At 41.3% G+C, this 22905-nt stretch overlaps 1 protein-coding gene across 6 annotated transcripts in view; it reads left to right on the top strand.

Annotated features, from left to right (window-relative positions):
• The window catches only part of brd4 (bromodomain containing 4), a 55223-nt gene that overhangs the window by 9792 nt on the left and 22526 nt on the right, over nt 1-22905 (top strand). For 2 of the 6 annotated variants that reach the window (XM_036567486.1, XM_036567487.1), the window contains exon 1: nt 6110-7016. The exons of 3 other annotated variants lie outside the window; for them this stretch is intronic. In XM_036567486.1, coding sequence (XP_036423379.1) covers nt 6916-7016 — 101 coding nt within the window. In that variant the 5' untranslated portion in view covers nt 6110-6915. Of the gene's footprint in view, nt 1-6109; nt 7017-18617; nt 18654-22905 lie in introns of those variants that run through there. One more of the 6 variants, XM_036567489.1, reaches the window with a different exon arrangement.

A 22905-nucleotide genomic window follows, 5' to 3' on the forward strand; every position in this document is an offset into this window, starting at 1 on the left:
GAGGTATTGTCAGTGTGATTATTAATTGCAGTTAGTAGTGAATTTTAAGTTATTTTGATGCGGTACACTGCTTAGAAATGCCTGTGGTTCCTCAGAACACTGACAGTACCGTGCAGTGGAATATGAGATTAGTCTATGGATTCGCATTAGATATAATGAAAATTTCAGAGATTTGTTGTTGCGCTCATTTGGTAATTGCACCTTTACCTGTTTGTAATTCATGATTAACTAAAGGCAAAAACAGAAATAGTGATTCAAGCTGATTTATTGTGTAGCCTCAGTCTAGTGTGCCTGGTAAGAACCCCGCTTTCATTCAGGTGTCAGTGCAAATGTATGCTTACGCAATTTATACTCTTTTGTTTTGTTTTTAAGAACGTTTTTGCCTTTTTCCTAAGTATATTCAGTGTGATGAATCGCACATAATGCAGCATTCGCAAAGGTATAGGAATGTTTAAGGCATAGTATTGGCAGTTCTGCTTAGACAAGTGTGTTCAGTTTTTGCTATCCAGCATCAATAAGCACAGTTGATTCAGTGATTGACATTTACCATCCTTTTACCGAAGTTTACAGATTCAAGTTAGAGTATTGCTGGATAGAGATAACTACCTTCACAAGACGTAGTTGTATTTAGCTACTGGGTAGCATGTCTGGTATGGTTAAAGGCCCTGTACAGCATTAGCCTGAGCAGGTTAGATATGCTTAAAACCTTCTTCTACAGGCCTTTTTTGCATTACAGTCTAGTAATCCATACTCTTTATATTGGGCTTCTGTGCTTGGTTGCTTAAAACAACTTAAGTTGAATTTTCCCTTAAGTGTGTTGCACAGAAAACTTAGGTGGTACCTGTGAAGTTATTTGTGATACAGAGAATTCTACACAATAAAACATATGGAGAGGTCACAGATTTGACCGTTGCTAAACGTATAAAGCTAGCGACTTGGATGACGACCTCAATCGCCACAGCGATAGCTGGTAGATACCGTTGCTTTTAATGTTTTCATAACTCCTACCAATGTAAATGTGTACGGAGCCCTACTGGTGACATCCCATATAAATGAAAATAGTGTGTGGTCTTAATGTGTGGCCACGACTTAGTAAGGTGTGGTAATAAGATCATACCTTACTAAGTCGTGGCCATGACTTCATTACCTTGTTCCCATGCCTTACTAAGTCATGGCCACGCATTATTTTTATTTATACAGGATGTTAACAGCAGGGCTCTGTAAAGGTGTATAAAATACATAGATAAGTAAATATTTATTTCTGCCCTAGTAACGCGTGCTCAGACTGGACGTTGTGAACTGTGTTAGCCCACTTAGCCTTCACAGCAGCAGCCCTGAAGTCAAGGATTCCCCCACCCACCCAATAAAAATGAAAGCTTGTTACACCAAGATTTTTTTTGCCTTATTTCTTTGAACACTGCATTTACTGCATGTTCTGCTCTTTTTTCTGTCCATCAGATTGAAGTGTTTTTTTTGTTTGTTTTTTTTATTGATGAAAGTATGGTATCCACTATGGATACTCGCGGGAACTGCCGCAGTATCTTGTGGCGTGGAACTTGTTTTCAGTGTTGCATGCAGAAGCAGGCTGGAAACCAGCACACTGCAGGCGGGAATGGGCCGAAGCATGCGTAAAGAGAAGCCCACAAATTACTGAATACGCTAAATTAAGTAGTATGATCACTAAATCATGTATATAAACAATATAAAATGATAACATAAAAATATATGAAGTCTTAAGAGTTGTGAAGCAACTGATCACATGAACAACACGCAAATGCTTGTATCTTGCAGAGACGGTGGAGCCTTCAGTCCGACAACAACAGCTACTGAGCCCAGCAACACACCAAAAATAACCATTCAGTGGTTTAATTGCATTTACTGGGAATAAGCGTCGTATGGTGAAGTTACCTGATGGCCATGACTGCGGTTTTATTTCAGCAGAGAATAATGTATTTGTGAGTAGACTATATCAGATATTGGATTTCAGTTTGCCTTGACAGAACTGGAAGCGGGCCAAAACGTTGTGGTTGTGGGTGGGGGCGGGACAAATAATTCAGATTTTCTGTTTTCTAGTTGATGGTCCCTTTGTATTTTTTTCATCCTCTCAATTAAGGGCAAATTCAAATTCCAATTAAAGACAATTAAGAGTGAGTCTGAGTTATGTCTGGAGTCAAATAAGGGCGAATTCGAGTCATGTCCGGAAGTCAGTTAAGGGCGAGTCCGAGTTGTGTCCGCAGTCAATTAAGGGCGAGTCTGAGTCTTGACCGCAGTCAATTAAGGGTGAGCCTGAGTGAAGTCATGATTCAGTCAACATATGACTCGAGTCAGAGTTGCTGATTATGTCTATGTCTATTTATATGTCTGACGTAGACATATGAACAGAGATAATTTTCGATTGGTCTGGAGAAGTAGTGTATGTAAAGCTCATAATATGTATGTATGTATGTAACTACAAGTAGTTGAATTCTGGTTTCTGGCAGTTTTTTCCCTGATTGGTTGCTGGATTGATAAGGGTGGTGGAGGCTTGTACAGTAGACTTTGTTAAGGCCCTGGAGGGAGAGAGGAGGGTGAAGAGGGCGCCTACTGGTGCTCCACTGTGCCAGTGTGTGACTGCTGTGTCATCCCATCACACACACATCAGACGACAGATGGGAGGAGTAGTGCTGTGTGTGTGTGTTGGGGTTATGTTAGGAACAGATGGGAGGAAAGGAGAGTTTCTCTTCATTTCAGGAGGGGAATGAATGAATGGATAGAGCAGATGAAAAGGCTTTGTGTGTCTTCTTTTTGTCTCTCCTGTATTTCTTTCTCTTATTCATTAGCTCACCCTCACCTGCTTCTTTCCAATATCCCATTGCCACCCCTGGAGACTGTGCACACACACACACACGCGCACACACGTGCAGTGAATTGCTTGCCTCTGTTCTCCTCTAGCCAGGTCCTTGATGGCTCTGGCTGCTCAAATGCTCGGATGATTAATGGCTTCAGAAGTCTGAAGGCGCTTCCTCGCGCAGAGTTATTTTCTTCCTGTGCTGCCTTTGCCTACTACCCCCCAACCCCCATTCCACTTTGTCCTCCATCTCTCTGCAAGACACTACGACTCCACGACTCCCCACCCCACCCTCCCCCCAAAAAAACTCCTCAAATGGCAGTGCCGGCATGGGTTGTCTTAGCCTCTCTTGAATGTCTCTGGGTCCAGGCTACCTCTTTGTCACTCTAGCAGCTGCTGTATTGTCCCTGGGAGAAATGCATATGGCACATGGACTGGTTGCAAGGCTTAAACTGTGTGTGCGCATGCATGTGTGTGTGTTTGTGTTTAAAAATAAATAAATAAATAAATAAATAACTTTTTTTTATTGTATGTGAAATGAGAAACTGTATCTATTAATGGGCACATTTGACCAAACGTGGAGATTAGTGCTGAACTAAAATTTAGTACCATTATATTTTACAAATGTAACACTATATGACAAGTGATGTATACCTTTACTAATTTAAAGTTAATGAACCCATGCTTACAGAGTACCAATGCAGAGGTATGGTCTACAAACTTTGTTTTCTCGTCTCAAAATTATTAATGAAATAATATGGAAATTGTGGGCCAATGCCGATATGGGATAGTTTTCTTGTGTACATCTGCTGATGCGAACACACAAACATTTATTAAATGTAGAACCGGTTGGCTTAATCTACCTGGATTAGCATTAAAGAGAAATGTAATATTTATTTCAGGAGGGTTTCAAATGCAGTAAAATGGCAGACATTGACGCAAAGTAGCCCAGCATCACCTAAACGCTCTGCTCTCCAGAACTACAATAAATATGTCAGCTGATATCAGTTTGAAAAACTGGTTCAAGCTAAACGTCTGTCCAGTGTTGATCATTTTTTCAAGCAGTTATGTACCACTTCCCAATATCAATTTGATATCATGCATCCCTACTTAAAATTACACAAGTTAACTTTGCAGAGCGTATTTATATCAGTGTGGCGACAGAGATAGGGCTGTTTTATGGAACTCTCTACACTTCTAATGCCGAGTTTGCTCCCCTTATCGGATTTTGGACGACTAGTAAGCGTCTTTCTTCTCAAATAGTCAGCTCTGACTTGATCTTTAGCAGCCTAAATATCAGCTGTTATAGTTGACAGATGAGGAGTGTTTGTTGGAGAACTGTGATTAGAAGTGTTTTGAAGTGGCCTAGAGATGGCATTAGCAGTAAAAAGAGGTCATTTAGGGTTGAGGTGAAAGGTCGGGGTCTCCTCCCCTCCAGCAGAGGCTTTTGCCCAGGTGTGGTAATGTAATTAGGAATACCCAGCTACAGGGGTATTGGTTTGGAGGGATGGGATCTGTTGCGCACAGTGTCTATTGCTATATATAATAATGTTTGCCTCTAGTTGTGCGTAAATGTGAGAGAAAGGCTGGTTGGGGTTTATTTGAGGAATAGCCAGATGCAGGACACAAAAGACTTCTTTCCCTCTAGATTGTATCTGGTGGTGAAACACCAGCCTGGCTGTAATTCCCCATCCTCTTTGGTTATCAGCCAGCAAAAAAAAAAAAAATCAAAACAAAAAAAAAAACAGTGGGGGACAAACACCCGCCTTTTATTGTCTGAGTAGGTGGTAATTGCTCATTATGTGTGAATGTCTCCTTTTTTAGTGTAGGTGACATTTGCGAAAAAGGTGGATTTGTTGTGGGTCCTCTTTTCAAAGAGACAAAATCGGATCAGTTTCACAGAATTAGGTCCAGTTCCACTTTTGATTTATGTAATTATTAAGTAGTAGTATTGCTCAGCAATATTTCTTAATCCTGTCTTGAGTTGAACCGAGGTTGGCTTGTTGTTGTGACCCTGCCAGTAAGTACAGGCACTTACAGTATAGAGGATTATCTGTTTAGCGCGATTAAATTCGTAGTCCCCCAGGGTACCACTTGTTCAGTTTGGTGGCTCTTATTCTCATGGACGCCTCTGTTGCTAATTACACCAGCATGTTCTTTGGCTCTCACGCTGCAGTTTGGTGGTCACTGCGGTAGTTCTTAGTCCTTCCCTCCCTCCCTCCCTCTCTGGCGGCATATTCCCTCTTCCGTCCTGGCGTTTGGGTGAGGTGCTGTGTGACAGGGTGGTCCTGTACACCCCGAGTGAACCGCGCCATCATGAGAGTGAGGAGAATTAGCCGTGTCATGATGATGTGCGAAGTGTTTGTGTAGACAGATGGCAGCTTGATTACGAGGGGGAGGTGACAAGAGCTGTCTTCTGGGAGAGGCAGTCAGTCTTTCCCTGTCTCTCTGTCTCACTCCCCATCTCTCTCTCTCTCTCTCTCTGAGACGAACACATCAGTCTATAATTCAAACTATGATCATCTGTAGCGACATGGCTGAAGTTGCTCTGATTTAATCACTCACTGTCTGCACACGAAGCCTTCGATGACATGGATAGAGTGTCCGCACCCTGGACTGGCATAATTTGACACGGGCACTATCGCTGTTTGTTTACCACCACAGCTTTAGAGTGTTGTAACCTTGGTTCACCGCTGCATACGTCCAGCGTGGCCGAAAGTTGCTCTTGTGGGCACGTTGACAGTGTTTGTTTTGTATAATGTTCTTTGAGCCCAGGGTGCCATGCAAATTGGGTGTCCAATGAAAATTTACTGAGGTTTCGTCATGAATAAGGAACTGCCTTGTGCCTTGTCCTCTAATTCACCCTCCTACTGATCTCCTCCCTTTCTAGGTTCTCTCTCTCTCTCTCTCTCTCTCTCTCTCTCTCTCTCTATCTCTCTCTCTCTTTTTCTGAATATATTAGGTTTTTTTTTCCTCTGGCCTCCATACTGGGAAAAAAAAGCCACAGCGTGGCTGCCTTTTGTGCCGCTGTAGTCTAGACGTGTATGTGAATGGGCGCAAAGCGGCTGTAGATAAGGGAGCCCTTGGTTTGGTGGGGGAGGCCTGCCGACCAGGCTGAAAGGAATTGGGGAGGGGGAGGGGAGGGCAAAATGGTAGTAGGGAAAGGAGGGGGGTGGGGAGCTGAAGGTGTGTGTGTGTGTGTGTGTGTGTGTGTGTGTGTGTGTGTGTGTGTGTGTGTGTGTGTGTGGTGTTTGGACAGGGAGAGCGGGAGAGAGACAGGCAGGCAAGAAGGGAGGGAGGGCGGGCGGAGAGACCTCAAGCTATTGATGGGCGAAGAGCAGGGAGGGGTTGAGCGAGAGAGAGAGTGTGTGCGAGCGCCAGAGAGAGAGAGAGAGAGAGCGAGCGAGCGAGCAGAGGGAGGGGTGTATGTGTGGGCTGAGTCTGTTCTGAATGAGGAAGCGGCAGAGCCATTTTCACCGTTGAGTAAGAGCACGCTGCTTCATGTGTACGTGAGAGAGGGAGAGCGAGAGAAAAAGAAACTGCTTCTTCTGGATTTTTTTGAAACAAATCCTCAGCTGACGTGTATTCCTCTCCCCCTCTCTGTCTTCATCGGGTGTTATTTTTTTTGAGCAAACGAAGCCTTGGTTAGGGGACACAATGGGGCAAAGTGCCTGTGGCAACTGGGCCGTTGTGCTCCTGAGAGGGGGAGGGGGTAGAGAGCAGACCGGCGCACAGAGCTAACGCAGCTAGCCGGCCGCAGGCCCCTTCTGCCGCTCTCTCTCTCCTTTCCTCTCTAGCTCTTTCTCACTGAAGCTACTCGAGCTGTAGGCTCTGTTTTTGGGAGGATTCTCTCAGGACCGAAGGCGTTCGCCCCCTCAGGATTATCGTGGACTTCCTGTGGATTAATATGTATTTGGCACAGTGGATTTTGGGACATGTTCATTGGAGCTGGAGATCTGAAAGCTAGTTCTTCTCATGTTTTGGGAGTAGAGCATTCCACACAAACTTTCTGCCTTCATTTTTTTTATTATTATTTTTTTGTTCCTTTTTGTCTTTCGGTTTCGTTTTCTGGTGACAGGAACTTATAAATGGATTACAAAATGCATTCCAAGTCTAACGATTTGCTGGATTTTCAGACACTGGATGCGCTTCTGGAAAAAATTGCACATTACTCAGCAGCTGTAAAAAGGTAACTTTTCTAACCAGTTCTTTTCACTTCTTAACTCCTGTTTTACTGCCTTCACAAATCTTGTTCCAAATGGTTTGGTTATGGAACTGTGCTTTTACAGCTCAAACACTGGTTCAGTATCCTTTGGCCTTTGTCACTCTGATAAACAACAATCAGTTGTTGCCGCTTTATCCTCTTCATATTATATTTGCCTTAGTAGTAGTTTTAAATGGAAAGATTTCCAAACAGTGTTGTAAGAGTGTCATTGTTAGGAAAAAAAGCTAAAAAGCCCCGAATAGGCACCCTCCCAGTGAGAGAGGGGGTGTGTGACTAAGCCTGGGGGAGGGGGGTGCTTTCAGAGGAAGAAGGGGGTGGCGTATTTGTTGTGAGAGCAGGCAAGGCTTTTGGAAACCTGTCCACGCTCACCCGGCTTGAATAGAGTAGCCACTGAGAGAGTCAGCTTTCCTTACTGGTTGGCCTTACTTACTTAATTTTATTCCTCGTAGTTCTGTTAGATCTCTCTCGCTTGTTTTGATACGTGTCATACATGAAGTACAGACTGTAACTTGCACACCATAATAGTCTCCTGTTTTGTTTTCCCATGACCTGAGTCAGTCATGTTTGGTAAACAATAAGCCCATAGACCGAAAGAAATGAACAGCGGAAAAACCACATGCATGACAACAGAGAACTTGGAACCTTGTTCACTGGCTCTAATGTAGGGTCTTATGTTTTGATACTGAGAGCTTTTGTCAGGAAAAAACCCACAGAGATGGCCCACAGTCTTTGACATTTTTCCCCAGCAGAACATTGAAGTATGAAGTTAGTAGGCCTGTAGGTCAAATAAGTTCAGAAAGAGCCTTGTGAATGAGAATTGAAGGCCCAGCGTGGCTTTGTAATATATATAAAAATACACATTGTGGCTTATTTTTGCTTGGGACTTGCACGAGTGTTGGACTGAGTGGAGGCATGTGGAACAGTTGCAGTCAGATGGTGGAAAAAGTTCTTTACATAGCGGCACATAGTGCACATGCCATGCTGGTTCTGCTGCCTGCTTGACTATAGGGAGCGTTTGCAGGGCTTCTGATCACTTAAAGTTTATCACTTTTTCACTTTGGTTTCTCTTTATATATGTGTTTTATTGTTGTTGTGTTTTTTTTTGTTTTGTTTTTTTTTTTCAGATCAAATCAGTGAAACGAAACTGCTGATATGTACGCTCTGTTTACGTCAGCGTCCTGTCAAGTTGGAAAACGAATTCCACCCAAATCTGTGTTCAATGTTTTTCAGTGTCGGAAACAAATTCATCATTCTCCAGAGTGAACTCTAATATGATGTGTGTAGTGGAATTTACTCTGTAGAGTTGGCAGAAGAGGAGCCGGCAGGGGCCGAGCTCAGCAGATGAAGTCCCTGGAGGAGTGATGTCGAGACAGGAGTGTGAAACAGGAGAGGGAGAGATGGATGAGGGCTGTGGGAGGGGTGCTCCGAGCCTCGTCAGTGCAGCTGCATTTATTATTCATGTATATGCTTTCAAGCAAATAACCAGCCGACCTTGTCCTTTACCAGGACCTGTATAGTGTGAGTGTGCATGTTGGTTGAAAGGGGGTGGGGGGTGGAGGTGGAGGTTCTTTTTGTCCTCTGGAAGTCCCCGAAAACATGAATGATTAATGATTAATTGTTTACTTTCATGAGACACAACCATTTTGTAGACTTTTTTCTTTTTTTAACGTCACACTTTTCTTTTTATGTTGCTGTAGTTGGGCTTGGTCTGCTTGCAGAACCAGATTTCCTGGTTTGTAGTTCAGGCTCACGTTGGCTAAAGCCACTTCCTCCCGCACCAACATTCCACAGACGTTTGTAATGATTTATGCTGGTGTCAAAGGTCAACTGTTATTCCAGAGAGAGTTGGTGCAAAGGAAATGCAATGGGAGGAAGCCTTAAGGCCTTTTTTGAACTCCACTTCTAGCTTTATGTCTTAAAAACTAGCTGTTTTTCCCACAAATGTTGGAGAAGTTGTAGATAACAGCAGTAGATCTCATAGCATCTTTGGGTGTAGTGTTATATTCTCAGCGTAATATAATTTAGGTCCTGCCACGTTGACCTTGTTTGGCTTTTCTGGTCACTCGAGCATTTAAGTGAGCTTGTTTAAAGTGGTTAATACTGCACTGCCTGCTTAGCCAGTTTAAAATTAAAATGTGAGACTTCATGCACTTTTTTTCACTTGTCTTAGATTTATTGCATAGAATAATACATTTATTCCTTGGTTATTTGGAAATATAACATTTATGCAGAGCAGTACATAACTGTATGTGGAGAAGAGAAAAATTGCAGTGTGATCCTGGCTATGAATGAAAAAAGGCCGTTCATTAACTCCATTTTAGTCAACAAACCATGCAATATTTTCTTCAGTTATGAGGTTGATTACTTTCCCTGCTAAACTAGATATGCTGTAGGTCATTGTTTGCATAACGTCACTGTCTATGAACTTTTGTTATGAGTGCAAATAATATTGGGCTTACTTTCTGCCTATGAAAGTGGGTGAAAGTTTTGTATTAGTTTGGGCATCATAAATTTTGGCATCAAAAATGGTTTCCGTGATACAGAAATAATCTCACAGTTTTTGACACATCAGAGTTTAAGCAGTTTTTAGTGTCTGTCTCGGCCAGAGCTGACCAAAGTGTGGCACGTGAGGATGTTTGATTTGGCCCACCAGAAAGTTAAACTAATGCCACCATGTGAGAGCAAACATATTTTCACACTATATGTAGCATTCATTTTTTATTCTGCTTTTTAAAACATTTTTGATAGTGTAATATTATGAAATACATTTATCAAAACTTTATTTTAAACATAACTACATTCTTTATTTGTATTGTGTTTGTTTTGGGCCGAGAGCCAGAACATTTGGGCACCCCTGGTCTAGGTCAGCTTCATTAAAGATGCACTTACTGAGTTTTGAGAGTTTTCAGCCATTTCTTTTTACGTGCATGTGCCACATAAAATAGGATAAAAATGTTTACAACTTTAGGCCTGTACAAAAAGTGAGTGGACATTTCCAGCACAGAGGAGAAAGCTGCCGCAAATATTCACTCAGAGACCACTCCAAACCCAGCAGCGGTCAGCAGCCTCGGTCAGTATTTGCAGAGTTGTTCTCCAATAACCGATTCGCCATGTTTGTTATAGTTTTGCTCGCACCTCACTCTCTGAGAGTTTTCTTGCATTCTCATTGGCTGCTGCTCATCACTACTTCTACTGCTTGTTGTACAGGTCCTCGCACTACAAGATTCATTGCTAAGAATTTCGGACATGCTTGAAAATATCGGGGCATCTGTGACAGAACACAGGCTGGGAAAATCCTGTCCTTTAAACAGGCTGTCATCATGACTGCATGTGACTATCCCAGAAATTTTCTCTGAGGTTTAGAAGTAGCCGGTTTCTCTGCTGAGCAGGGCTGTCTGGATACTTTAGCACAGATATTGTATGAGGATACCTACATTTGCGTTATTAACGGTTTAATTTTTAAGACACCTTTATACCCACAGTTGCTTTATGAAAGCAGCATAACATCACTCCAAAGCAAAGGGGTAAGCAAAAAATAAAGAACATCAGCAGGAGAAAGTAAAAATGAAAGTACTGAGAAAAGAGGAAGCGTTTAAGTTGGGTATAGAAGAGTTGACTGGAAGGGACTGTGGGAGTGTTTCATAGTTTAGGGAGCCATGATTCTAGAGAAGCTGCCCTTAGGGGTGGACAGTCTAGTGACCTGGTAGTACAGGCAGAGGAATATGGCTGAAGGACTGTAACCTGCATGTGTAAAGATGGCCACCTGTAGCTGATAAAGAATTGGGAGGATGTGAGTATTTCTTAGAATAACCAGAATTCTGGTCAGATTTTGATTATATATACATATAAATGTGAGTCCCTCGTTTAATAATACTAGTCCTATAGTTCAGAATATGATGTCATTGTTTTGGTAGCATTCCTTATGAGAAACAGGAGTTGTTACCATGTATGAAAGTGAGAGATAGCAGAATGCAGGATACCGAAAGGTCCCTCCATTTCTGAGTTTCACTGTATGCGTGTGTGTAGGCACGTGGAGCAAACTCGGGTTGACGCTCACATTGCGTTGGTGTGTTCCCTCAGTAGACGTCTGGTTCCAATGTTTATTTTGGATTAAAGGTCATTTTCGAGGAATCTCCTTAAATCAACATCAAAGTTTTAAACCTCTGAGAAAGATTGAGAAATCTATAAGTGCACAGCTAGTCAGCTGTGTAGTAAACGTGGGTGAGCATACAATCAGTTTGTTCCACTTCAAAAATATTTGGAGTTATGAAAATATTTTGCCATAGTTGGGTTTAAAGATGCTGCCTGACTCTTCCCTTGTGTTCTAGTACAGCTGAGGGAACTGATGATGAGTTTCCTTGCTGAAGGGCATGTAAACTCAGTATTGTTATTGGGCTTTTAAAAGCAGAAGATGTTGGTTCTAGTATTGGAGAGAAAAAAAAATCAGGTCAGATTCTATAACAAATCTGGGAATTATTTTATTTGACATGTTTGTCATGTGTAAGTATTACACTGTAGTTATTTCCTTAATTAATTTCTTTGTTTTTAGGGCCAAATGGTCAAAAAGACTTTCAGAAGAAGGAAAATCACTGAAAATGCTGACTGAAAATAACACATTATTTAGACCTATGAGTGTTAAAATCAAAGAATTTGCAAATAATTTTAGTGGTGAAGAAAAATGCCGTTTATTCCTTTCACGCTCCTGTACTGAACAGATGCGTTTAAATAGTTTGAGCCTTAGCAGAGTGAGGTCAGCAGCGTGGAACTAGTAGTGGGCAATATGGCCAAAAATTTATATCATGCTATATTTAAGATTACTGACTGTTTTGGGAGATAACACAGTGCAGTGTATTAATATATGTATGGTTTTCCAATACAAAATTTTGGATTCTTAAGCAAACCGGTCTTGTAGATCAACAATGCCATATTATTCTGTGATGTCCCTTCACTTTTAATAAGAAACATATTTATTAACTGAAGTAAATTTCTAACCATAATGAGATAAAGATGAGTGCATGTTAAGCACACTGTGGCTTCTCTGGCTTGGCAGAAACAGTGCTGAAGGTTGTTCTGTGTCTGAAAGTCATGTGTCTCATACATGCTTCTGTAAGGGCGTACTCACACTGTTACTGCTCGCCTTGTGCCGTGCCTGAGCACAATTGTCCCCCAAAGTCCAGTTCATTTGGCTAGTGTTGTTGCCCCATAATGTGCCCGCTTGAAGAGATGGGTGCAGGCATGGTTCAGATGGCTGCGGGTACGTTAAGCATAAAGGCTATGTTTAGGTACAAGTGGCCCAAATCTATATATATTTCTCACCAAATCCGAGAAGTTTGGCTGTTCGCGTTATCTTTTAAGTGTGACCTGTATGCGACATCAGTCTGAACAGATCACTCTCCTGAATGTACCCGCATGTGCAAAAGAACATTGCTTTCCATTGCTTCACTTGGCTTATCCAGAGGTAAACAATCCTGACTGAGCGAACGCCAGTCGCTCCCGGGGCTTCAGTTTCATCTTCGCCTGCATCACTAGAGCGATCGTGAAGTTCTGATGGCTGACAGCTTGGCTCATCACCCAGAATGTGCGTTATTCGGCCATGGTCACTTCTTTGGTTCGCGTCCTCGGATTCTGTAAACTTTGCTTTCAGACTTTTCCATGATGCTGCAGCCTCGTTGTCCTTCGGCTGTGCTCGGCCATTTCTTTCAAAATCTCGAAGAACACGGAGCGGTTACGATAAGTCTCTTCTAATTTTTTAGAACAGAAACATCAGTCTAAATGTTTGCAGCGCGAAATGATGCCGAATGTCGACTCGGATTGACGTAAAAGTCGCATGAATTCCGATCTGACTGTTTAGACTGAGTCACATTGCTACAGATTGGATATGTATCGGATTTCAAAACCACATATAAAAGTGTCTCAAATCACATGTTCACACTGCCACACAGATGACACGGATTTGGGCCACTTTTACCTGCTGTGTGAACATAGCCCAAGTGTTGATTGCTAACCAACGAAACTCGAACATGCTGTCGATGCGATTGTCCCACTTTTCAATTAATTTGAGAATATTTGGGTTAATATGGATCTGGTTCTCATTTTATTGAAGAACGTGAATTGTAGTTGGCAAGTAAAGCTGCAAAATCCTCCCTCAATGTTAGCTGCCACCATAAAATCTTATTATGCATGCAGCACGATTAACCGAAAATCGCTGCATTGCATAATCGAAAAATCTGTAAGGCATGTGAGAGGGCCCTGTGTCAAGCGCACGCAAAGCAATTCCAAATAAGCCACAAAGTGAGGACAATCATGAACTACTTTGTGCTGTGTGAGAGCGCTTTCCTTCAGCACAGAAAGTCACATCGTGATGACGCAAGTGTGCCCGGAACGTTAAGCACATTGTGAGCCAAGCACAGGCCAGCAGGGGAGTCGGAGGGGGTGGGGGGGCACAATCATGCTCGGGCATGGTACAAGGTAACCAGGCATAGTGTCAGTATGCCCTTACACTCAAGCTTTCATCTACAGCCAACAGACACGGCTGGAATTCGTTAAAATTTTCAGTCCATTTACACTATCAGTATTAGCTGAGCCGCTGAGTCTCTCAGCAGAGTCGCTGTCAGAAGCAGCAGACTGAGCAAAGAGTGCCGTGTGTGGTGTGCATGGAAAACTGGCAAGTCTCCACACTAGGCTAAAGGCTAGCGGCTAACCCCAAAAGCCAGCATTTATTTTTGCAATGATCTTTTTCTACTTTAATTCATTAATTCATTACATTCTGATTCCTACTCCTTCAACAAGGCTTGACTAACTTACCTCAGACTACAGTTCACTGCTTGGGAGGTGTAGGGGGAGGAATTTGTGTGTTTTGCACTGTGTGTATTTTGTTATAGCTGCATTTATTTCTCCACTAGAGATTTGATATCACTTGAAAACATGACATCCCGCTCGATATGCAGAATACAGCAAGACAACAGAAGCAGAAAGGACAAGGCCAAGGATTTTTCATTTTGGTGCACCACTGTTTTAAGTAATTGAAGGTTTCATTGCAAAACATTGAAGACCATGTCTAAGAAGTTCCATTTTGTTCTATGATATAAGTTGTGGGAAGTGAGCTTTACACACAAGACATGTCAATGCTGGATTCTGGTTAATTCCACCTTTATTCGAGAAATAAAAAGGTTTTCCATTATGTCACCTATTATTCTTTTCTAAAACTCAGTATATCCAAAATTGTTACAAATAGATATACAGCACTGAAACTCTCGAATCCAATTTTGCACACACTTGTCTCAGGCATGAGGCAGTGTGTTTTGTAATCATTTCATGTAATGACTTTCTGAGGGAGCTTTTAGTGGCATTAAATGCCTCAGACATCTGGTTCCTATCACCACCACTGTAAACAGTTCTGAGTTTTTTTGGAATGACACATTCTATGTCAAACCACTCTGATTGACTTTGTTAACATTGTAAAAATGTAACTGTGCAGACTTTAATAAAAAAAATGGTGGAATTCCCCTTTGAGTAGTGTTTCAACTGATAACTCTTGTGAAAGCTTAAACAGTAAAACTGGTTCAGTATCTGTATCAAAAAAGGAAAAGAAATTCTGTTATCTCTCCTCAAAGTTGTGGTTGCCAGAACAGTCCGTGAAGTACGGCTGTTGGTGTCTCAGAATTGCAGTTTGATTGCAGTTCCACTTCCAGTTACTATGTGCTCTTTCCCGGTCGACAGACAGGCCCTCAAGGATGTGTCTGAGTGTGAGCACTTACTGGTAGCAGACAGAGTGGCATTTTTTTCCTCGGTAGTCATGCTACGAAATGCTTAGTTCCTCCTTTCTCCGTTCTATGCCAGAACTCTTCTGGGTGTGGGATAGATGGTCATGTGGTCCGCCTACCGGTTCTCTCATCACAAGGTGAGTCATCAAGAATGCAGTTAGTCAGATCCAAACAACTATTTTGTATGTGTGTCCACGAGAGCGGATTTTGTGTATTTTGGACAGCAAAGAGCTTGGAGACTGAGTGGGTGGTTTAACTGACCCCTGTAGATCAGAGCCTCTTCATTTGGTCATGTTCCTCCTTCATTTGAAGTATTTTTAGCTAGGGACTTGGGGAGCACTGTGTAGCCTTGGGCAGAAGATTCTTAGCTGTCTTTGTGTGCTGTCTTGTCTCATGTGACGTAAGCGCAGAAGCAGGTGGGGGGAAAGCTGTGGAACACTTACTTCTCCTCTGACCCTGTGGCTCAAGGCACTCCCTGAGAACTCCCACGTTCTGGACGCTCCTGAGACACAGAGAGCATGCTAGCTCACAGTTGAAGCCTAGCTGGCCATCCCGCAGGCTCTGCCAAACCAGAAATTATTTAATAAATGCTTAAAATGGTGGTTTGTTTAATTATCTTGATTTTCCTTTACATGGAGTGGTGCAGTTCTCTTTTGTGCAGAACTGAGAATGCAGCCTGTCAGTTATTACTTTTTTATTTGAATTCTTCTACATAAACAAACCAGTCCCTGTCCTTTTTCTGATGAAGTTTGTTTAATTTTTCCAAGCCTCTTATTGCTCATCGGGGTTCTGCGTTGCATTGCACATTTTAATGCACTCGAGCACTGAATTTGGAAAAACGGCCATTTAAACACCGGACCGTATACACTGGCTCACTGTGCAGCAGACTGGGCTGATGTTTATCTGATAAACCCATGTCTGCTATTCTGGTACATAAACTAATTGCGTCTGTGCGGTTGTCTCATGAACTTAGATGTCTCACGTCTGTATCTTGTTCATGGAATAAGTGCTTAACCTGGTCCTCTCCTATACTTGTGACAATAGCATTTTATGTTCTGTCAAATGTTATCTTGAATATTCTGTCAGGGTAAAATTAACATTATTGAGGTCAGGTACTGGCATTGGGTGATTAGTTCTGGATCATAAACTGGCAGATATGTATATATGTTAGCAGTGGCTCATTATTCTGGGATGCCCTTTTTGTTATTAACAACAAAAGTAAAAAAAGTGTTAAGTGTTTATTGTGCAAAACAGTAAAAACAAAACTTAACGCAATATTGATAAACCTTTGTCAGGCCTGGCAAAAATGGTCCTAAATGAAATTTCTCATCTGAGGCTGTTGGCTTCTTATTAGGCAGCTTTATGTTGAGATTTCTTTTCTACGTAAAATGCAGCAGCAGTTAGATTTTTTTGCGCATATACAGGCACCTGAATGTAACTGCTGTAACTGCAGCTTCTTTTCATTTTTGAAGTCATTTCTCATGTGCATCCTGTATGCTCATGCCTCGGACCATCAGAGACTACTTGAATTTGCAAAATATTGCAGTCATTCTCACTTAATTTCTAAGGATGGGTACTCTTAGGATTTTATCGATACAGATTTCGATACCGATACTGCTTATCGATATTTAGCGATACACGTATTGATACTAATCCATGATTCGATGCAGAAAATGAAAAGATGTGAAAAGGCTGTGGTCTTCTCCCTACAGCTGAAAATATGAACAGCCATAAACAATATAAAATTAGTTAACACTGGTTGTCAGGACAGCTTGCACTAAGTCTAGACAAAGGCTACCCAGCAGTCAGTGATTTATGCTATGCTAGCTACTGAATTTTAATTTCAGCACAGACTCATCTTAATATTACTGTGCTGATTTAGGCTATTAATTATTTTTTTAATGATGGAAACATCTTCAGATAATGACATTTAGACTATTAAAGTATCCTAGCTGTAGGCTTCCTATCCACCAGCTGCTTGTTTGAATTTTCCCATTTCCCCACAAATAATGTTGTTGTTGTTTGTTGTTGTTTGTTGTTGTTGTTGTTGTTGTTGTTGTTAGCATTTTTGATCTGGTGATTCAAGCGATTAAAATATCCCACCTAGAGTTTTATTTATGGCACTACCTATAAATATGCATTACGGTAGGTCACAACACAGGAACGCTGCACTGAGGACGTAGGTCAAAACAAACATGAGGCACTACTTCAGGTTTCTAGAATGTTGAAAGTGATTCATGAGGTTGTTGGTGTTACCCCCTTTACACGCAGCTACTGCTTTACATATAGCATTTAGCTGCAGTAGCTGTATTATCATTAAATTTAATAAAGTGAGACCACACTATCGAACATTTTACCATTTCAGCCATGACTGGAGCACATAATGATGCTCGGCAATCAAAATGGTTAAAGTAGTCAGAGGCGTGTGAATGCTTTAGTCACACAGAGCAGAGCACCCCTCCCGCTGATTTAATCTAGCTCCAGCCGTTTGAAAATACCTGCTTTGTAGAATGAATTATCATTACATAATTACCGATAGCAGCCTTGTTCGGCTAAGGCTAACACCAACTCCAAACCTCTGTCTAGGAAACGAAGTAGACTACTTAGGATGCAATGTACTGGAGGCGATTGAGGCTAATGTTAGCATGGTTTTCACTATTTGTACATCTCATTATCTGCACTGTTATGATAAAACCTGTACCTGAGGAAGATTTGAACCGGTATATCAGACAAACCAGTGTACAGCCCAATACTATCACAAATGCTACTTCAGCTCATCCAAAAGGTATTTGATGGCGCTCTGTGACTCCGGAGAATGCATTTCCACTGCCCCACAGCCCAACCCTTGGCATTGGGCATGGCAACTTAAGGCTCATGTTGCTCCAGAGCGTCCCAATCTCCGGGAAGTGCTTTTTCTGTGATTATACAAGCTGTGTTTGTGCAGTTGAATGCCTGAGTCAGCAATGTGTGTGCCTTAAAGTAGCTGAACTCTCTAATTAGGAGGGTTATCTGGATACTTTTTGGTATATAGGGTGCTTTTATTTCCGAAAACACATTGCTGTCACAGTGTTCAGAGCAGGCTAATGCTTGCTACTGGTAATTAGCTAACATTTAAGTTGATAATTTTTTTTTTTCATATTTGTTCAAATGATCAAACTAATGACATTTTATCAAATGTTCTTTGCTGCATCTGGCAGATTGACATGGTGTAGGAAGCATTAAAATTATTGTCCGAAAATTGTCATCCTCAGTTAGTTATATCTAGTTTATATTTTATATAACTTATTTTTTTTTATCAGTAATGACCTTTTTTCAGATGGCGCTGATGAAACCTTTCCCCTTGGGTTGCTGTGATGATTGTAAAGTATCAAGGCACTTAGAGTTGATAGTTTTGCTTCTAGAGCTTTAAAATGCTCACAGCAGTATTTGTTGTTTCATATATATTTTATATATCATATATTTTTTTTATCAGTGTGTGTGGTTGATGATCAGCATTTATGAATATTTACTGATGCTGTGAATTTAAATGTTTTTACATTAGTCTTGTTGGACTGAAATGTACAGTAGTTTTAACCCTTGCACACATCTGTCAGCATAACTGGAGTTCTTGACTCGTGAAATGGAGACTCTGTGTACGTGAACTGGAATTCAGTCTGTCCAGATAGCAGATCTCGTCCGTGTTGATAAACCATGATCTTTTCAAACACGAAAGGAGAAAGAAGAAAATCATCTCCATTTAAAAATAGACATCAAGGCTACGCTCACTTTACAAGCCTCATTGCACACATCCGATCTCTCTCAGATCCAATCTCCAACATGATGGCTTACACTCGTTTAGGTAAGTGACTCAGATTTGTTTAATGTGAACGAACCAGCAACCTGAAATAACCCGCGTGCGCAAATCATAATCAATAATGCCGCTTGAATGAATCATGTCATGAACAGCAAACAAACTAGCAGAGCAAGCCTTCATGACGAAGATAATTAGCTATGAGCAGCTCTCAGCTGTCTTTCAGCGAAATTAAGACGAAAAGGGTGAGATGTGTGGCTTTTTCACCGTTTAAATTCGGCTGCTGCCTCATTAATGCTGAATTATTATTTTTTTTCATGTGCAGTGAAAAAAAAGAAGGATGAATTCCGATCTGAGCATTCTCATTAAGGTTGCATGGCCATGAATCAGGCAGGTATCTGATCAGAGACCACATATGAAAGTGGCACAGTTTGGATTCGAAAAGATCAGATTTATGTCACATTAGGGCAGATGTATGCCACTTCAGCCTGGTAATATGAGCCCAAGACATTTTTATTCACCTTATAGTTCTGTAATGACCAATACTGCAGCAGGAACATTCTTTCTCACAAGAGCTTCTGAATGGATTATGCACCGGTTAGTGGTAGTAGTGCAGCCCAACTATATAGACAGTCATATTTCACCAAGCGCATGATTTTGTTCTTACAAAAAGGACAGTTTTAATGACCCGAGTTGACTGATCTTGCTAAAGACACTTGGAAGACCTCTTCACACATTTAGCCCAGCATTGGTCTTTGAAGCGTTGAGTCACAGTCATTGAAAAAGAAATTTTTGCTATGCTTCTTAACCAGACGCAACTTGAAAGTAAATTTTTTGTGCAGGTGCATTTTGTACATGTTTCCAGTGCCAAGTCTGATTTATTAGAGCCGATTGCAGGAGCTGATTTTTAAGTACAGTCTGTATAGATCAAAAAAGTCCGTAGATGTTTAACGTCATATAAAACGCTAGGGATCCTTATCAGTTCTGGAGGACTGGGCTCCGAGATGATCCGGGCATATTTTTCCGTATTCCTGGATAGATTCTGATGCTTTTGGGTCTTTTTTGCTCTCTATTTACCCCAGTCTCATGAGGTAAATAAAGAACGCCCTGTGGCAGTGATATCATGTTCTGAAAACGTATAAGGCAGTGTAAATGTCTGTTCAGTGAAATTATGGGCATGAAAAATGTCAGTGTGGCTGTTACACTTTTTTCACTGTTCTGCTGGAACCATGAGCAAAATGTATCTATAATTACAAACTATGATTTTATGCTATAAAATATACAAACTGTATACCACTATGTGCATAGTTGTCAATCAAACAGGACTGTAAGTCAGTATTAAAGACAGTAATTTTAAAAATCCACATTATGCATAGAGAAAAATGTAATCATTGTACTGTCATGTTAATTGGCAGCAGGGTGAGCATTTCAGTAAAATTTAATATTCAGATTTTTAAAGCAACATTCAAAAAATATTCTATTAATACACCTCCAGTCAAAAGGGGGAAAAAATAGGAATCTTAAAGCTGCAGGCTGCTGCACACTGGCCACACCAGAAGACAGTGATGCCACTCAGCAGCTCTCTATTACTATACTATATTGAACCCATAACCAGACCACAAATCCATAGTAGGTGATGTGGTTTGACATTTACACAGAGAAAGTCTTAACAGACATTCAGCATTGTCTGTCTTTCATCTCATGTAATACTATTAGCCCAGCCACCTCTTACCTTTTAGCTGGAAAAGAATGGGTTTATAATGTTAGCTAATACTGAAATTCATTGAATGATATTCCAATAAATCTATATAAATAGTGTTAAATGAGCTTGAGCTTGTTTATTGGCGCTTTTCTTATGCATCTTCTGTGCTATAGCTTCGCCTCGTTCTCTGTCGGTGTGGCAGCCTTTATCTGGCTGGAGTGGTCTTTCTCTGCTTCCTTCTTTGGAATAAACAGATAAGAAACTGACAAATGTAAGATGTCTTCACTTCTCTGTGGTGGAGTAGAGAGTTCAGACATCTCATGGTTCTTATGAGAATGTATAATGTTAGACAAGTTTGTTTGGATGTTTACTTTTGCCCCCATGACTATTTGAATGTTCAGGATTCCATACCCTTCGCTAATTGGCAAGAATATCTTTCCTAAAATGTGTGGCTGTATTATTTATGAAAATACAAAAATTAGATTGTACGTGGGGTCAGCAGATATTCCGTATTAAAGTACTGAAAAAGGAAAGAAGCAGAAAACTTGATCAGGGCGTCCCTCAACCACACGCTGCAGTAAATGCAATACTAGGCATTTTCACCATGCCTACATCTAGAGCTGGGCGATATGGCCAAAAATTTTATCACGATAAACAAAATTCATATCGTTCGATATCGATACATATCACGATAAATGTCAAAACATTATTTCTTTCAAGTTTGAAGGCTGATTTTTGCTCCTGGGGGGTTAATTGCTGTTTTAAACTATCCTTTATGTTCAGAACATGACAATCACTCAAACAGTGGAAAATTTCACAGATCTGTCATGGGAGAGTGGGAGAAAGTGTCTGATGAGCTGTTTTTACCAGCTGGAAAAGCATGGCTATTTTGTAACTCATAATTTAAGAAAGAAAACAGATTATTTTAGCTGGTGACGAGCGCTCGGCTACCCCGCTACAAATGACATCACAGTATTCAGACACCAGCTAGCGACGATTGGATTTCTCTATACTATCGTAGTAGTTTAAGTGGTGAACCGCAAAGTATCAACAACAGACAAACAGAGTCCTCCTTTTAGGTACGTTTAAACTGAAAGCGGTGCTTTTGTGTCTTGTTTGATTCACAGTATCATCAGTTCTCCGTGTTGTGCGAGTGACGAAGCGCTGCTTCTAGTTAGCCAGCTGCTAAAAACAGCTAGCCTGGAAAGATAGCGCTCTCCCGCTCTCCAGTGCCTCACAGCTTCCCCAGTTTACTTTCGTTTAAATCAGGGCTGCAATTTACATGAACTCACTTCTTTCTTTCACTTTCGTTGCTTGGGAATGCACTCATACTAAATTATGACTGTCCGAGCGCTGTAACAGCGCTGTAGTTGTGAGGATTGTGATTTAACGCTGCTAAAGCTGGTTAGGATGTTAGTAAAGAGGTGAGTTCACTCTAAGCCAGTACAGTTACACCGCTGACCTCGTCACTCACACTCGGTCACAGGAGAACAGATCGCCGGTCGCTCCACTCAAACAGGGAATGTAAAACTCCGCGTTTCAGCCATTGCTAAAGACTCATCTTCCTCGTCGCCCCCTCCCTCTCTATTCATGTAGAAAAACTCGGAAGTGCGCCCTCTCCTGGTGACAGCAGAGAAGTGTCGCTTTCCTTGCAGTAGAAAACGCCACCAAGGCTTTCGCTGAACGTGGGAGTGTGAGAATGGTGTGTTATATCGAACATTTATCGAACATGTCGTATCGCTCTATCGAGGAAAAGTTATATCGCAGTAATTATCGTCAGCGTTTTATCGCCCAGCTCTACCTACATCATTACTACAGCTGGTGGTGTAGATATACCAGAAAGTTAATACAGTGCCTGAACACACACATCCAATTTTATCTGCAAATAAGAGGGCAGAAAATGAGTTCTAAAGATCGTGTTTGGGGAAAAGGGGCCTTTTAGAATTAGGTGCATATTTGGTTGCATGTGGAAATGCAAGATTAGTTGGTCTTTTATAGTGAAAGTTTTGATTGTATTCAGGTTTCCTTCCATTCTCCTTTAGTTTTTGCCCCTTTGTTCTGTTTAATGTCTTCTCATAGTCCTTCGGTATCGTCACCAATTTGAGAGACTTTTACACACTATATCACTACATGTGTGTGAAGCCTGTTACCTGTGCAGCACCAAGTAACTTGCAGTTTGGTGTTGCATGTATAAATCTGACAATATCACATAAATTACAGTGTTAAATCAGTTAATTGTGCTGTTTAATTTTAGACCGCAGTTACCCAGCTCATGACTGCAGCCCACACTCAAAGCATTACGTGGTAATTAGCCAAATGACATCTCTTCTAATGTCAGTTTCAGGCTACTGATTCATTTTGCCTATTTTAGCAAAGCCTTACAGGTTAGATTGCAACAGATGTTTAGGTGAGTGGCCTATTATGTAGTGATGTTAGTTTGCTTATTCATTCAGGGGATGCCTGTCAGACTTAAGTACTACTGTTTTGTGTTGTTTTGTTTTTCCTCTCTGCTTTTTTCTGTACATGGGCTTAATTTTCTGTATTGATTTAAGGCAGTGAATCAAGGCCATGGTGCTTGCCAGTTTCTTATATTGTGTT

Source organism: Colossoma macropomum, unplaced genomic scaffold (assembly GCF_904425465.1).
Source record: "Colossoma macropomum unplaced genomic scaffold, Colossoma_macropomum, whole genome shotgun sequence".
Classification (NCBI taxonomy): domain Eukaryota; kingdom Metazoa; phylum Chordata; class Actinopteri; order Characiformes; family Serrasalmidae; genus Colossoma; species Colossoma macropomum.